The 16,876-nt window shown below is 40.3% G+C and overlaps 1 protein-coding gene across 1 annotated transcript in view; it reads left to right on the forward strand.

The window, feature by feature from the left end:
• Nucleotides 1–16,876, forward strand: part of Cdc20b (cell division cycle 20B) — a 59,553-nt gene that overhangs the window by 15,785 nt on the left and 26,892 nt on the right. The window contains 4 exon segments of the mRNA XM_074077882.1: nucleotides 8,346–8,493; nucleotides 8,496–8,570; nucleotides 12,121–12,251; nucleotides 14,711–14,804. Coding sequence (XP_073933983.1) covers nucleotides 8,346–8,493; nucleotides 8,496–8,570; nucleotides 12,121–12,251; nucleotides 14,711–14,804 — 448 coding nt within the window.

A 16,876-nucleotide genomic window follows, 5' to 3' on the forward strand; every position in this document is an offset into this window, starting at 1 on the left:
ATACTGACACTACTATGTTACTCAAACTCTCTGGCCTGGCTCTTGAGGTGGGATCCTTGAACCTGTCACCCAGACCTCATGAATGAGAATCTGCATTTTAACAGGACTGTCTCATGCATATGTAGGTTTGAGAACTGGTAGACTGAAACCTCTTTCTGGTTCCATAGAGGATATATTTCATGTCTCCATGGATATACTAGAGATTTTAGCAAATTCCTCAGGCAGTCCAAGCAAATACCTCAGCAGTTTTCATTTAAAATGTTCATTCAAGGATCAGCTGCTGTAATTTGAACCATGCAAACCCACTGCACTGAGACAGGAAGACAGAGTGGTTACCTCTGGGAGGGATGTTGACTGACCACCCCTCAGACAGGGCCTGGCAGTGGTTCATTGCTAGTCCAGTGTTTTATAAGTACAGTGATCCAGAGCTTGAATGGGTTTGAGAAGGCCAAAATATGCTGTACAAAGTTGCAAGTAATTGTTGTATAAACCAGCATGCCAGGTAAATGCTGTAGGCGTTGATGCTCACGTTGGTTTGACCAGAAAATTCACTACATGTGAACACTGCTTATTTTTTATTTTACTTATTTCTTTTCTTTTCATGGGATCTTGACATGTTGCCCAGGCTGGCCTCGAACTCATGGGCTCACATAATCCTCCTGTTTCAGCCTCCCAAGTAGCTGGGAGTTCAGGTGTGCCCACCACATACTGCTAAAACTGTTTAAACACACATCTGAAAGCTTAAGTGTGCATTTCTTGTTAAAGATGAAATAAGAACCATGTGTTAATGTAATGCTCCTTAAGGCTTAGGAGCTTCAAACAATGAAAGCATGATTTATAAATTTCTATACAGGCCCACGAACCAACCAAGACAACAGTTTGGAGAATTCCTGTCAGGATAGCACTGGATGAGCACAGGTTTCACTTCCCCACACACCACCTTTTGTTCATTCTGTAGCCTTTCTCTGTGTGTTTTTCTTTTTCCTTTCTTTCCCTTCCCTTCCCCTTTTTTCTCTTTCTTTCCCTTCCTTTTCTTTTTCTCTCTCCCCCTCTGTCTTTTCCTCCCCCTTCCTTCCTTCCATTTTTTCTTTCTCTTTCACTTTCTTTCCCTCCCTCCTTCCTTCCTTGCTTTTTTTCCCTTCCCTCTCTCCTCCCACCATCCCTCCACTCCCTTTCCTTCCCCTCCTCTCTCTCTCTTCTTCCCCCCTCCCTCCCTTCCTCCTTTCCTTTCTGGAACTGGGATTTGAACTCAGGGTTTCCCATTTGCTAGGCAGCTGCTATACTGCTTGAGCAATGCCTCTAGCCCTTTTCCCTCTGGCTATTTTGAACATGGGGGTCTTACTTTTTTTCTCAGGTCAGCCTGGGATCCTCCTGATTGCAGCCTCCCAAGTAGCTAGAATTACAGGTATGAGCCACCAGTGCCTGGCTGGTGTATGTTTTGATGTCTTTATCTCTCGCTTCTGGGGATCTATCATTGCTTTCAGATTCTGTCTATAATGAAACTATTCTCAGACTGTAAATATATTGAAACTGCACATTTCTTTGTACAGTGGTAATATGCTAGAAAAGAAGGGAGGTTTCCTAAAGGAGAGGAAGAGGTAGATGGGTTGAAGGTCAAGGCTGGGGAAAGCTACTAGGCCAAGAATGGAATAAAACAATGGTCTCAGTTAAACCAACCAACTCAGGCATTGTAGAAGAGGAATAAAATGTAAGTGAAGGAGCCAGCCTCCTATATAAATGTAAAATCAGTTAAGGACACGTGAGAACACACATGAAACAGGGAAAGATTGTAAGGTAAAATAAACCACTTATGTTTTTAGCATTAAACTTCATTTTGCATAAATAAAACAACTTTTGTTTATAAGATTTCTACTATACACAGTCTCCTTTGAGGTATACACTATTTCCTTCAGAACAGTTCTTTGAAACAGAAGCGGTTAATAGCTCAATCAAGGTCACAGAACCGTGAATGGAACCACCAAGAATAGAGTGAAAGACTTTCAGCTTCATGAGCAAAATTTTTTCATCCACATGAAGCCATTTCTCTGTAGTAGGTAAAATATGTTTATTTATAAGATTATGCAGGAGGCAAGATTGCTGTAGTACTTTGGTAAAGGAGTTTTATTTATCAAGAGACACTTAGTTTTATAAGAAATCATTCTTTTTTTTTTTTTTCATTTTTATAAGAAATCATTCTAAGGGTTGAAAGAGGGGAGTGAGTGGAGAACAACAAAAAGCTTGTCCATGTGTCCTGAAGTTATCTGCAAGGCATTGCAGGAAGTCTGCAGAGCAGCAAGTCAAGATAAGAGGAGACAGTCTTATTGAAGGCATCTTTTGCCAAATGTGACAGACAGGAAGGGATGGATGCTAAGGACACTCTGAAGCCCCCAGTGGCAGGCATTGGCCATGGAGAACAGTGGATGACTCCTACTGGAAATGATCTCCATCATTTGGATTGAAATATATATATATTTTTTGGTTTATTTATTCATTTATTCATATGTGCATACATTGTTTGGGCCATCTCTCCCCCCTGTCCCCCTCCTCTCCCTCTCCCCCCACCTCCCTTGCTTCCAGGCATAACCTGTTCTGCTCTCTTTTCCAATTTTGTTGAAGAGAAGACATAAGCAATAATAAGAAAGACATAGCGTTTTTGCTAGTTTGAGATAAAGATAGCTATACAGAGAGATTCCTAGCATTGCCTTCATGCACAAGTGTATTACAACCCAAATTGATTCATCTCTACAAGACCTCTTCACTACTTCCCAGTCACCTTCCCATAGTGACCTCTGTCACTTTAAGTTACTATATTCGCTCCTCTGCAGTGGGCACATCAAACACTTTGAAGTTTTGGATTTCCTACCTTTTCCTATTCCTCCTGTATGTGTTCTCCCCTTAGTGTGTGACCCAAGTCCAATAATATTACTGCATTTGTTTTAGGTTTAACGTCCACATATGAGGGAGAACATGCGATTTTTGGCCTTCTGAACCTGGCTAACTTCGCGTAAGATGATGTTCTCCAGTTCCCATCCATTTACTGGCAAATGACAAAACTTCATTCTTCTTCATGGCTGAGTAAAATTCCATTGTGTATAAATACCACATTTTCTTAATCCATTTGTCAGTAGTGGGGCATCTTGGCTGTTTCCATAACTTGGCTATTGTGAATAGTGATGCAATAAACATGGGTGTGCAGGTGCCTTTGGAATAACCTGAGTCCTATGACTTTGGGTATATCCCTAGGAGTGGTATTGCTGGATCATATGGCAGATCTATATTTAGTTTTTTAAAAAGCCTCCATATTGTTTTCCAGAGTGGTTGTACTAGCTTGCATTCTCACCAGCAGTGAATGAGGGTTCCTTTTTCCCTGCATCCTTGCCAACATTTGTTGTTGTTGGTGTTTTGGATGATGGCTATTCTAACAGGGGTGAGGTAGAATCTTAGTATGGTTTTGATTTGCATTTCCTTTATAGCCAGAGATGGTGAGCATTTTTTCATGTGTTTTTTTGGCCATTTGGATTTCTTCTTTTGAAAAAAGTTCTGTTTAGTTCAGTTGCCCATTTCTTTATTGGGTCATTGATTTGGGGGGAGTTTAGTTTTTTGAGCTCCTGTATATTCTGGTTATCAGTCCTTTGTCTAATGTATAGCCGGCAAGTATTTTCTTCCACTCTGTGGGTGGTCTCTTCAGTTTAGAGACCGTGAAATTTGTATTTTTAACTGATACATAAAAACAAACATTATTCATATTTGCTGGGTACTATGTGATTTTTTATGCTTGTCTACATTGTATAGTATTTAAATCAGGCTAGATATGTCTGTCTCCTCAAACATTTATTATTTCTTTGTGGTGAAAACATTTAAAATCATTATAGGCTTCAGTATATTATCAGTACTGATAGAGTTGGCCATTTTGGCTTGGGTCCTATTGCCTAAGAAAATGAAGGAATTAGGGTTTCAAAAATAAGAAGATGAATATTTTAGTCCTTATGACTAATTTGAAATAGTGTCGAGACCCTAAATTTGAAGGGTCTTGAAGACAGCATTGGTCAGGGGGTGGGATGGGTGGTAGGGCAGACACCCAGAGGCTAAGGAAGGACGGCAGAAGAGAGGGGTGCCTGGGAGCTCCCAATGCCACCTTTGTCACTTTCATCTTTGTCACAAGATTCTTGCAAGGCTGCCTCACCAGTATGTCTTTTCTGGAATGTCCAAGTTTTTCCCACCCACTGAATATTTGTGTGTCAGATTATCTTGACATATTTGTTTCAGTTTTCTTAGTTGTTTCATTTTGTGACTTCCTGGTCTTATTTTTAACCTTTCCAAGTTCCTTTCTATTTATTTTTTGGCTCCGGTGCTCTGAATTCCTCCCAATATAGGGTCAATATGATGTGAACTCACAAGGTAAACAAGCCATTGACGGGCTTGGAGGAGCGAGGCATTCATCCTCTTTCCCTTCTTTGTCTTATTTTTCTTATCTTCCTCTTCCTCTCTATTAATGAATACTTGAGTCATTGAAAACTATGCGACAGGCATTTCCTTAGCAGGAGATAGATCTGGAACAGAAGTTTAAAAACACTGAAGATGAAATAGCGAATGGACAGCAGCACTTCCTAAACTGTGAGCATGTGTGTGCCATCTCTCAGATTTCTGCCCTATTTGCATATCTTTGGTCATTCCCTTCACATTGATGTTTGATTTTGTTCATTTATTTTATCAGATTTTAAAAAAGGAAACTGGTCAATACTGAAAAATTTAAAACACTTAAAAATTTATGTTAAAATACGTAACTATTAAAAAATGTTCATCTGTACCACTATAAACCATGTCTCCCTGGGGAAAGGGCTGGCTAAGAACCATTCTTTATATGGGAAGTGTGAAGAGAAGCTGTGCTCCAACTCTCTGTGAGTTCTCTGTATTGAATAAAAATTTGTCTCCTCCATTTATCGGTTCTGGGTTTGTCATAGGGAGCAATACAAAGTAAGTGTTTCTTTTTTTTTTTTTCTCACAAATTTCAGTCCTTAAAATCACAGAAGACAGTCTCCCTGGAATCTTCTTCTAGACTAACACATGTGTTATGGTATTACTCTGTTTACCTTGTCATTGTTGTCCCTTTCCTCCAAATGAACCTGGATTTTGAATCCTGGCTTGTCAACTACCCTTCCTTCCCCTTTGGTGGCACCAGGGTTTGAACTCAGGACATTAACTGTCTGGACAGGCTCTCTACTCCCAAACCAGGCTTCCAACCCCTTTTGCTTTTTATTTATTTATTTATTTGTTATGGGTTTTGGAGTTTGAACTCAAGGCTTTGTGCTTATAAATTGGATGTTCTACCCCTTTAGCCACACCTACAGTCCATTTTCTCTGGTTATTTTGGAGTTGGGGTCTTGAGAACCGTTTGCCCTGGCTGGCCTCAAACCATGATCCTGCTGATCTCAGCCTCCCAATTAACTAGGATTACAGGTGTGAGCCACTGGCTCCCAGCTACTTTTATTTTATTTTTTGGCAGTAATGAGGTTTAAACCCAGGGCCTTGAGCTTGCTAGGCAGTTGCTCTTCCACTTGAGCCATGCCCACAGCCCTTTTTCACTTTAGTTATTTTTCAGGTACAGTCTTGTTTTTTGCCCTGAGCCAGCCTTGGATGCTGTCCTCCTACCTATGTGTCCTATGTAGCTGAGACCACAGGCACGTGCCACCATGCCTGCAGAGCTTATTGATTGAGATGGTGTCTTGATAAGTTTTTGCCGGGGCTGGCCTTGAACCATGATTCTCTTGACTTCTGCTTCCTGAGTAGCTGGGATTATAAGACTGAGCCACTGTGCCTGGCCTCCAGCTCCCCTCTTAAAGAACAATTCTGAGCCTGCACACAGTTCTCCAGGTGAGTTATGATTGGTACAGAAACAATGAGATTTTTGCTCGTTTCTGTTCCAGACACTATTTTCCCCTTAATAGGACCTAACATTGTACTGGTTTTTGAAAAAAGCAATTTCATCAGACTGCTGACTATCATTTTTGTCTTTTATTGTATGAATGGCCTCCTCTGGAATATGCAGTGCACAGCCTTCATAACCAACCAGAGCAAGGTTTGAACTCTTGTAGCAAGACAGGCTGTGCTTTAAGAACCTGTGCTCAACTCCTACTTTTGTATGGAGTTTTGTTTCTCTCTTAGTATATTACACCCTGAGGAGCAGGGCCTTGTCTTTCACCTCACTATCTTCAGGGCAGGGCCCTTGTTCCTCCTACTGGAAAACCACAAAAAATGTTTCTCTATTGGGAAGCATCTTTCTTTTCCCTTTTTTTTTTGGCGGGGGGAGTCTCTTCTATTTGTCTTTTTTTTTTTTTTCATAGATCACTGACAAGTATCAGTTTTGGAAGTATCTTCAGTACCGTAGGTGTCACTTATCTGTCCCTAGAGACTTGAGCTTATTCAAAATGCCCAGATGGACTTGTATTGCTTTGTTTATACCACCCTCCAGTTTCTGTGGAAATGTTTATTTTACCTTATCCAATTTAAAAATGGTTACTAACAGAGAAGAAAGAAAATAGCCTATTTCCTTGCTTCTGGATTCTTTCTTAAACCCCTTGTACCTTTTTAGCAGTAATTGCCTCTAGGGGAAGAGGTTCATTCATTTTTTCATTATGGAGTTCCCAGATGCCAATAAACGTACTATGCCTGGAAGATAACAAGGTGAAAGTTAAGTTCCTGGCCTTCAGGAATGCATAATACAGTAGGAGAGAAAGAATAATATGAAGAAAATGGAAGCTGAACATAGGTGCTTAAAAGCACATGGACGACATCAATTTCTCAGAGTTCAAACCTTGGCAGGGTTGTCCTGGCTGGTTTTGAAGGTTGTGCACTACATATTCCAGAGAGGGCCACACATGGAGACAACCTCTGTACACCTATATGCAGTGGCCTGAATCCTGGATCCACTACTTAGTTCTGTGTCATTGCTCAAGTTACTTAACTCCATTAAAACTTATTTTCCCACTCTGCAGAATGGAGCAAATAAAGGACTGTGATGAAAAATAAACTAATTCACGTCCCAGTGCCTGGCACGTTGAGTTCGGAATAAATATGAGTGATTAATATCACTGTGCTATTGGAGGCAGCACAGTGAGCTGATGAGGGCTGTGCTTTAGTTCACTGTGGCTGCTGAAACAAATGACCACAAATTTGGTGGCTTAGCACACACTTTTCTTTCTTACAGTTATGGAGGTCAGAGATCTGAGGTCAGTTTCACCAGGCAGAAGCCAATGTGCAGGGCCTTGCTTCCTTCAGAGGCTGTTGGGGAGGCTCCATGCCTTCAGGTCCTGGTGACTGTCAGCATTTCTTGGCTTGTGGATGTTACCACTTCAATCTCTATGGCATGTTGCCATCTCTTTTGTGTACATGTGATATAAGGCACATGTGATAGCATTTTGGGCTCACCAGATAACTCTTCATGTCTTTGTGGGTTAACTCTTAGCTTAACCACATTTGCAAAGCCCCTTTGCCATGTGACATTTGCAGGTTCAGGGATTAGGATCTGGAGACTATTATTTGACCTCCCATAGGCTGCCTAAGCCAGGCTGGAGTGGAGAGGAAGGGGCATCCTGGACACTTCGAAGGTGAGCTTGAGTTAGCCTGGCAGAGAGTGGTGGAAGAGATCCCAAGTGGGAAGCATTCACGATCAAGATGCACAGTGACAGTAGCCAAGTCAGAGGACACAACGCCAAGGCACTGTCAGAGTGCCAGTGGGAAACTTCTTGATTTTTTTCTTGACTGACGTACCACCAAGTTCATTATTTTCGTCCCCTCTTTTAAATTGAGAACTGTTTTGTTTGTAATGACTGTTTAAATTACAGGACACCCAGGAAACCTTTGAGCAAGTGTCACCTTCCTCTGTTTTTTTTTGTAAACTAAATATATCTCCAAATATGGTGACTCCTCCCTTTCTTGGTACCTGAGCAGAAATTGCTTGAATACGGTCCAGAGTGTTCCAAAAATTAGGATCAGCTGGAAACTTTGAGAAGTAGGGAAATTGATATGAAAAGTCTGAGTTTCAGTATATAGTGTAATTATATATATATATATTTTACGCTGATACATGGTAGTAATAAACCGTAAATATAATTACTCCCCTCAACTGCTGTGGTATATCTACAGGCCATTGAGCAGAAGCTCTAAGTATGCAATGGTGTTAAAAATTTATTTGTTATATATATTAAATGATAAATATTTTATATATTATATAAAACATTTTCCCAGGTCAGGAAAGTTAAAGATCTCACATACATATTTTGTGGTGTACTAGGAGAATCTTTTTGCCACTGAGGCCATTGTGACTTACAACTTCCGCTGTTAAACAGGTGTCTGCCTCAGTCACCACAACACATTCTCAGTTTGAGAGCAACTGTGCAAAGGGGCTGTCGGCAGACGTCCCTGTGGCCAGTAGTCCAGTTACCACAAGATGGCAGCAGAGTCAAAGTGGGGAGCGGGCAGCCTGGCCCTTTGGGGAGGGCACTCCACCGTTGGCCTCTCTGAATGTGCGGTGTCAGTGAAGATAACGCCTGAGAAGGACACCTTGACTACAGGTGAGCCCGTTCCGAAATGTGAAAACAATGGATTCCCGAGTTAACCTGTGTCTTGTATAACTATCTAGTGTCATATTTAGTCAACTGCTTTTCCTTTGTCTCCCTCGGAATAAGACATGTCCAAAGCAGGGAATAATGAAATAAAAACAAAAGAAAGTCTGTGTTAAAAGCAAAAAGTTGAGACACGTTAAATTTAACAGAGTTCAACTGAGCCAAGAACGACTTTGGAAAGGCTCAGCCCTGAGAAGGACAAGGGGTTCAGAGAACTCCGCCATGTGCACAGGCTGCCTTTCCAGACAGGAAGCGGGAGTGAGGGAGAGTGAGGCGCGGGAACCTGTTGGCTAAGCTCCGCCTTTGTCATTTGCACGTGGTCTGGTCAGTGGGCTGCACGTGAGTTACTGAAGTCTGCTGCTATGATTGGCTGAGACCCTGCTGTCTGTTCCACAAGTATACTCTAAGGTAGGCTTTCAGTTAGCTTACGTACTAAGTTCGTAGGTCATCTTGTAGGGACTGAAAGTATAGAGGTATCTATAACACATTTAGTTTAATTAAACATATGTTGTGCTTTTAATGTGGTTCTGAGACTTGTTTTGGTAGATGATTACTTTTGTAAAGAGTGTATGAGTTATGTATATGTGCATATGTAAATACGCTTTTGTTTTGAAAAGTATAGGATTTTCTTAGTGACTTGTTATGTTCCTGGTTTATGGATATATGAAATAGAAGCAAAAGGGAAAGGAGAGAGAAAGAGGGAGAGAAAGTAAAAGTAAAAGGAAGCAAGAAAGAGTGGGAGGGAGGAAGGATGGAAGAGAGAGAGAGAGATAGAGAGAGAGAGAGAGAGAGAGAGAGAGAGAGAGAGAGAGAGAGAGAACACAAAAGGAGAGGGGAGACAAGAGAAGAAAAGGGAAGGAGAGGAGAAGAAGAGATAAGAGTGAGTGACCGTAGGCCAGGGATGGACGGAAATGGGCATCAAGCGCCCTGATGCGATATGCAAGAACCATGAACGGCAGGCTCATTCTGAGATATGTAATTCTCATTTGGGTGCAGCCTTTATTGTTCCCATCCTTCAGAGGCAAAAATTTCCCCCAGTCATCTAGTGCTTAACTCCTGTTCTTCCACTTAAAATGCTAGGCAAAGGATGGATGTGGTGGTGCATAACTGTAACCCACTTACTGTGGAGGTGTTGGAGATCGGAAGGATAACAGCCTGAGACTGGCCAGGGGCAAAAACCAGGAAATTCAATTGGGAAAGTAACTAAGCAAAAAAAAAAAAAAAAAAAAAAAAAAAAAAAGGCTGGAAGCATGCCTCAAATGTAATATTTTATCTATCAGCATGGTTGTTAGGACAAATGTTAACAGTAGTGTCAACTCTTCTGATGAAGCATTGTAGTTCTGAAGATTGAAAGAGAGCCCTAGGAATTTCCATGTAATGACAAGTACCAATACTGACTGCAGCCATAGAAGATACAGGTATTTAAAAAAAAAATCATTTGTATGCCATTGTAATTGAGCAGCAGTTTTTATGCCTGATTGTTTTAGGGAGATTTCTGGCTAAAATTATAGGCATTTTTTTCTTTTCTGAGCCCTAAATTAATTTATTAGTTATTTCTTAGCAAAGCACTGCATGAGAAATTAAAAATCCCAGGCAACAGATTATTAGTAAAATTGATTTTACAAGAAAGTCTATTTTATTTTCTACTTGTTAATACTGGGTAATACCCAGATACATTTTTTTGTTGGTACTTTGCTGGTGGTATTTCTTTTCTGTTTCAGAAGAGTGAATATTGAAGATCATTCCATCCCTAAAAAGACATCTTCGCAGGTTTATTTGTAGTTATGTTGTGGGATAAAACCTGAGAGCCCTGATTGCACAAGCTGGAGGACCTGCCCTCTGTGTTTCTGAATGGGATGATCGTCAGTACATGGATCCAAGTGCATCGTTTCCTTTCTCACTTGAAGTTCTGGCAGCTGCCTTTTTGCCCTGTATACTCTTCTTTAAATAACACAAGAACACAAACATACATATGTTCTCAGGACAAAGGGCAAGATCTAAACCTTTGGGGAACATTTCATGTTTTCATCCATTCTCCCTTAAAGTAATGTCTGTTTCTTAGATTTTGAATCCCAGGAGCTGAGGTGCCAGGTTCTAGGAACATGAGTGACAGTTTATCAAGCCCATGGTTGTCCAATGAAGAAGGTAGTGCCACATGGCAAAGGGTTAAGATTTTGTAATGGTCCCTCATCCCCTCTGATGAAAAAGTGATATTTAGTTTAAGAGGATGACTTGACAGGTTTCCAGTGAGTAAAAAGTCTGATGAAAGCTGGGTACCGATGGCTCATGCCTGTAATCCTAGCTACTTGGGAGGCAGAGATCAGGAGGATTGCAGTTCAAAACCAGGCCAGGCAAAATAGTTCTCAAGATTCTATCTCAAAAAATGCCATCACAGGATAGGTAAGACACCTAAAAAACTAGCTAGCATTTGTTGCCCTTAAAGCAGAGAAACTAAAGCAGATACCTTAAAGCAACTGAGGCCAATAGGAAAAGGGGAACAGGTACTAGAGAAAAGGTTAGTTCAAGAAGAATTAACCTAGAAGGTAACACACATGCACAGGAAATCAATGTGAGTCAATGCCCTGTATAGCTATCCTTATCTCAACCAGCAAAAACCCTTGTTCCTTCCTATTATTGCTTCTACTCTCTCTACAACAAAATTAGAAATAAGGGCAAAATAGTTTCTGCTGGGTATTGAGGGGCGGGAGAGGGAGGGGGTGGAGTGGGTGGTAAGGGAGGGGGTGGGGGCAGGGGGGAGAAATGAACCAAGCCTTGTATGCACATATGAATAATAAAAGAAAAATGAAAAAAAAAAAACTCTAGCAAAAAAAAAAAAATGCCATCACAAAAAAGGGCTGAAGGTGTAGGCCCTGAGTTCAAACCCCCAACCCCTGCAGAAAAAAAAGGTCTGGTAAGGGGCTTCCTCAATCTTGAGAGGTGAATAGATATGAAAAATATTGATGCAAATCACATTGACTTCTGTTATTTTAATTTGGAAAGTATTTCTCTAATCTACCTCAAACTACCTTTCCAGTGTCTTCCTGCAACAGAACGTGGCAAAGGCCACGTTCACGATCCTAGGGTGAGTGTCAGTGGTTGGCAAAGCAAGCACCTTAGATGATTTCCTTCAGGGTGATCAGAGCTTAGAAAAACATTCTTTGCACCATCATCTTAAACTGTTGAACTGTTTCTACTCATTCTTTAAATACGAAAGTCCGTTCTTCCCATGCAGAAGTAAAGCGTTTTCCCTGCTGCTGCTGCAGTTGGAGTCAGGTCTTTAATCTTGGCATTTCCTTCCTGCTTAGAGGCTACTAAAGCAGTTTTTTTGTGAATGTTCACGTATGAACCCAGTGTTGTGGACAAGGTCCTTCCCTCTCCCTTCCTCTCACCCCCTCCTAGGTTTGGCCTGAGTTCTGCTGTGGAAAATGCCATGGTCAGACCTCCAAAGCGATTATCTTATTTTAAACACCAAATTCAAAGCTAAAAATATTTCTTGCAGGATCCTATGAAGAACCACTGAAGACCCCCATCACAGAAAGTTCTGAAACAAATAACTTCACTCTCCATTTTTGCAAAGCACCTCATGCATTGGATAGAGATGGGAAGAAAAATGTTGCCTCCAAAGGGCAGGTAAATAAAGAGAGAAAAAACCTAGAGATCCCACATTTCAAGAAGCTGAGACAGCTGAGTCCCAAATGTGAGGAAAATGCTGCTTAGCTGCCCTTAGAAATCAATAAGAAAACAATGATTGATTCCTGAAAGGAAAAAATGGGCAAGTGAAGAACATGAATAGAGGCACTTCAGAAAAGAAACAAAATCCCTCCAAAACATGCAAGAGTGTAGTTAGGACCAATCAAAAAAGTGAGAATGGGAATAACCACCAAAGAGGTAAAGATTAAAAATATAATAGAATTGTACACATGATGGTATGCTTCCTCTCAGCTGGAAGAGCTCTTTTTACAGTCATTTCCAGCAACGTGCTGACTTGGTCTGCCCTCAAGGCCTCTCAAGATAAAGTAAATTCTTCCTCTACAAGATGGTCTTTTGGACATTTCCCTTAAGTCTTTGTTGTTTTGTTGATTGGGTTCATTTGTATTTCTCATTATTATGGTTTTAAGAGGTGGGGAGTCCCCACTAACTCTTTTGGGCACACTGAATATCAGAAAATGTTGTCAGGTTTATCAAATACAAATGAAGAGGGCTGGGGAGGGATGCAAGCATGAGGCCCTGAGTTCAAACCCCAGTGTCACAAAAAACAAAATAAAACCAAAAGAAGACAGTGAAGAGCCTCTGAAAGAACCAATGTTTCATTTCAAAAGTTTTTAACCAGAGAAGTTGGAAGTTTTCTACTTAGGCAAAATGACTCATTTAATGTACATATCTGCGTTTGGTGTACATATCTCACTAGAGGAATAACATATTGTGAATATAAATTAGAATGATTCGAACTCATCTGCAATCGGAAACAGATGTATCAGAGCAGGCCTTTTGTTGGGTTTGCTTTCTTCTTGGTTACGGGTTAGGAGGTGGGGGATAGCTAGGGAATTCTGCTTAAACGATTAGGGGTGCTGTGGGCCTCATGTCTGGGCTAGGTTATTAACACCACTGTTCTTCCCACCTGCTACTGCTGATTAGGATTTTACTGCCTTACCCCTCAGGACTTCCTTTTCCCTTCCCCTAGGCCTGTCTGGTAGTTAGCGGCAGCCATGTGGGTGGCTCTGTCTGTGGGCCCACAGTAGAGTTGGCAAGGTACCTTCTTAGAGCAATTGCTATACCAGCTAGAACACCATCCTGACATCACTGAAGAACTTGGTCAGGGCATAATTGAAATTAGTTTATTACTTTCTGTAGAGCATTTGACTAGCTAGAACTTGGATGGTATCAAGAGTGGTGAAGATAGATTTATAGGAAACACGTGTGGTCCTTTTGCTGCCCTCACTGACTACCTGGAGTGTGTTTCCACACAAAGACCCGCATAGCTGTGGAGATTTTTGGAGTTGCTAACCAAAGTAATAAGTAGATCTCCCCGAGGCAAGAGCACTCCTGGGTAAATAGGAGAGAAGCATGTGCTGGACAGTGCCTTTGTCAAAAAGCTTTGTGGTATCATAAGGGATTTTGAAAAAGTGAGTCCGTGAAGAGCTACTGACCTGCAGACCATTTGAGAAATGTTATTTTTTTTTTAACCAGTTCTCAGCTGAGGGTGATTTTATGCCCTAGGTGACATTTGGCAATGTTTGAAGATGTTTTCTACTACCACAACTAGGGGGAGGGTATCTTAGTGGCAAAGCCAGGGATGCTGCTAAATATCCTATAGTGCACGGCACAGTGCCCACAGTGAGGAATCGTCTGCCTTAAATGTCAGTAGTGCTGAGACTGGGAAACTCTGCTTTATAGCTCTTTGTTCTACCTGGAAGACCTAAAAAACCATGATTCATTGGCTGCCCATGTTATTATGTGATAATACTGAGGAAGAAACCTGTCAGAGAGACTTCTGTCCAAGTTGTGGAGATGCAGTCATTGTCTCCACATAAGATTAAAGACACTATTGTGAAGGAGCAAAAGGAGTTTCTCTGTATCACTATTCATCATTATGCTTTTAGAAAGTTCCAATAAGTCCTTTTCTTTCCATTTATTACTAATTTTTTCCTCGCTGGTTTTGATAAAAGTTGGATGAAAGAATGTCAGAAGTGCACTTTATATACATGTCCAATGGGATAGCAATCATATTTTTACACTCATGGAAATTTAGGCAAGTTACTTAAGATCTTTGCTGGCTCCATTTCTAGTGGGTAGAGGTGCTATTGGCCTGTGGTTGGTTTAGAGTAAGTAGATTTTTAGGCTACAAGAATTAAAAGGCTTTCAGTTTAGCTGAGTAATGTGTGCTGTATGGAACTGTTGAGAAGATTAGAAATAATGTATGTCACATGCTCAGCACTGTTTATTACATGGCAATTTAGTTAATAAACAACGGTGATTGCCCTAGTGTTGGCTTTCACAGTGACAATGTTTGAACTTTGTAGTGACTTGCCAGTTGCACGTTGAGATGTGCATATGTATTTTTAAAGAAGTATTCTCTTTTTTATTTCCAGAAATGCCTAAATCAGCTATTTTCAACCCAGAAGGTGGCTCAGCAAATTAATGGGAAAATGCAGCTCTATGAGAAATCCCAATGTGTTTGGAAAGGTATGGGGCAAAAACTTTCCATTTGTGTCTTTCCTACCTTCCTTTCTCCCTGCCTCCTTCATTTATTTCTTCTTTATCTTAAAATGTCATTTAAAAAATATTCATTAGACTGAATCAGCATAATTGAAAATTTTGGGTTATTTTCATAATTCCTTGTCCTAGCCACCCTCAACTCACAAGTTCCATTTTCAGAGGCTACCACCCTTAGCTCTAACAGCTCTTCCCTTGGTATTTATATCTGTTTTCTTTATAATATTGGTAAAGTGCTGTTTCTTGCAATTTTAGACTTTATAATGACTCTCTAGCATAGCAGGCGAGCATTTAGTTCTTCTCTTGCTCCATTCTTCAGTTTCTGGACATGCTTATATCACACTTTTAAAAAAGTAAAATTAGCAATTGTGTTTTTTTTTTAATCTTACTACACAGCTGTACTCACTACCAAGCCAAACAGTGGAAATCTTCTTTTCTATTGTGACTCCATGTTTCCTACTTGTCTTATTTTTTCATTTAATAGAGATCTATGAAGCTATTAATATTTCCTCTGAATGCTCCAAAGTTTTGTTCCCTGCTATTGACAGTATTTTCTATGTACTCACTCTTGGTGAACCTCTGAGCCTGCTAAACTGGCTGCTGTCTTGGCTATTTGCACAATTTTGCAATCTTAGAACTTCTCTGATGATGCTAGATCCACTATTTCTGAAACCATATTCTTTCAGAATATTCTGAAAGCTTATTGTACTCTTACATCTGAGCTGTAATATCACTCAGCGTTCTGAAGATACTGTTTTATTTTCTAGCATCCACTGTTGCTGTTGAGTTAGATTCTATTGTGACTTTCTATACTTTGTGTGTCACCTGCTCCTTCATACTGGGCCATGCTAGAAACATCTCTTATTGCTGGTGTTCTAAAATTTTAGGATGATAAAGGTTGGCACTAAAAATAAGCCTATTGTAAGTTAAAAGTTCTATTGGTGAATCTTTTTTGTCTTGGTGACCCATATATTACAGGTTTTGGGAAGTTTCTTGAATTATTCTTTAATAATTTCTTCACCTTTGTTTTTTCTTTTTTCTTTTCTAAAGCTAGTATATTGATCCTTCTGGACTCATTGTCTAATTTTCCTATCTTTTCTGTTTTTCATTTCTCTCCCTTCCTTTTGGGTGATTACTCACTGGCCTTGTTACTAGATTTTTAATTATGGCTTTCCTAACTAATTCTTTTGCAGAACTGGGGTTTGAACTCAGGGCCTCACACTTGCTAGGCAGGTGCTTTTACTGCTTGACCACTCCACCAACCCTTCTTTGGTGATGGGTTTTTTGAGATAGGGTCTCACATGCTGTTTGCCTCCTGAGTAGCTAGGATTACAGGTGTGAGCCACAGCACCTGGCTAGTTTTAATTAAAAAAAAATTTTTTTTTGCTACAGGGTTTTACTATGTAGCACAGGCAGGCTTTGAACTTGTTATGTAGCCTAGACTGGCCTTCATCTTTCTTCCTTCACCCTTGGAGGGTTGGGATTACTGCCAAGGGTCACCACTTGTGGCACTCAAGTTTTAATATTAAAGAATAATTTCTTTACAATGCTCCTTTTTTATAGCATCCTATTCAAGCTTCATCAATATACCATCTTCTCCAATAATATTATATTATAGGTTTTTGGAAGTACAGATACTTCTCAATTTATGATGGGCTGTGTCCCAATAAATCTGGTGTAATTTGAAGATGCATTTAATATACTCAAACCTACCAAACATCATAGCTTACTTAACCTGCCTTACCTCAAACATGCTCAGAACACTTACATTAGCTACAGTTGGGTAAAATTATCCAACGCAAAGCCTGTTTTATAATAAAAGTGTTGAATATCTGATATGATTTACTGAATACTGTATTTAAAATAGAAAACAGAATATGCTCTTGCGAGATTGATTGTAAAGTCAAAGAACTATAAATTGAACCATCATAATTAGGGACCATCTATATTCTTGTCCTCCCTGCATTGTTTTTCTTTGCTTTGGTTTTCTCTCTCCCTCCCCCCCCTTATTTGCTTTGTTTTTCCTCTTTCAGACAAAAATC

Source organism: Castor canadensis, chromosome 6, assembly GCF_047511655.1.
Source record: "Castor canadensis chromosome 6, mCasCan1.hap1v2, whole genome shotgun sequence".
Lineage (NCBI taxonomy): Eukaryota > Metazoa > Chordata > Mammalia > Rodentia > Castoridae > Castor > Castor canadensis.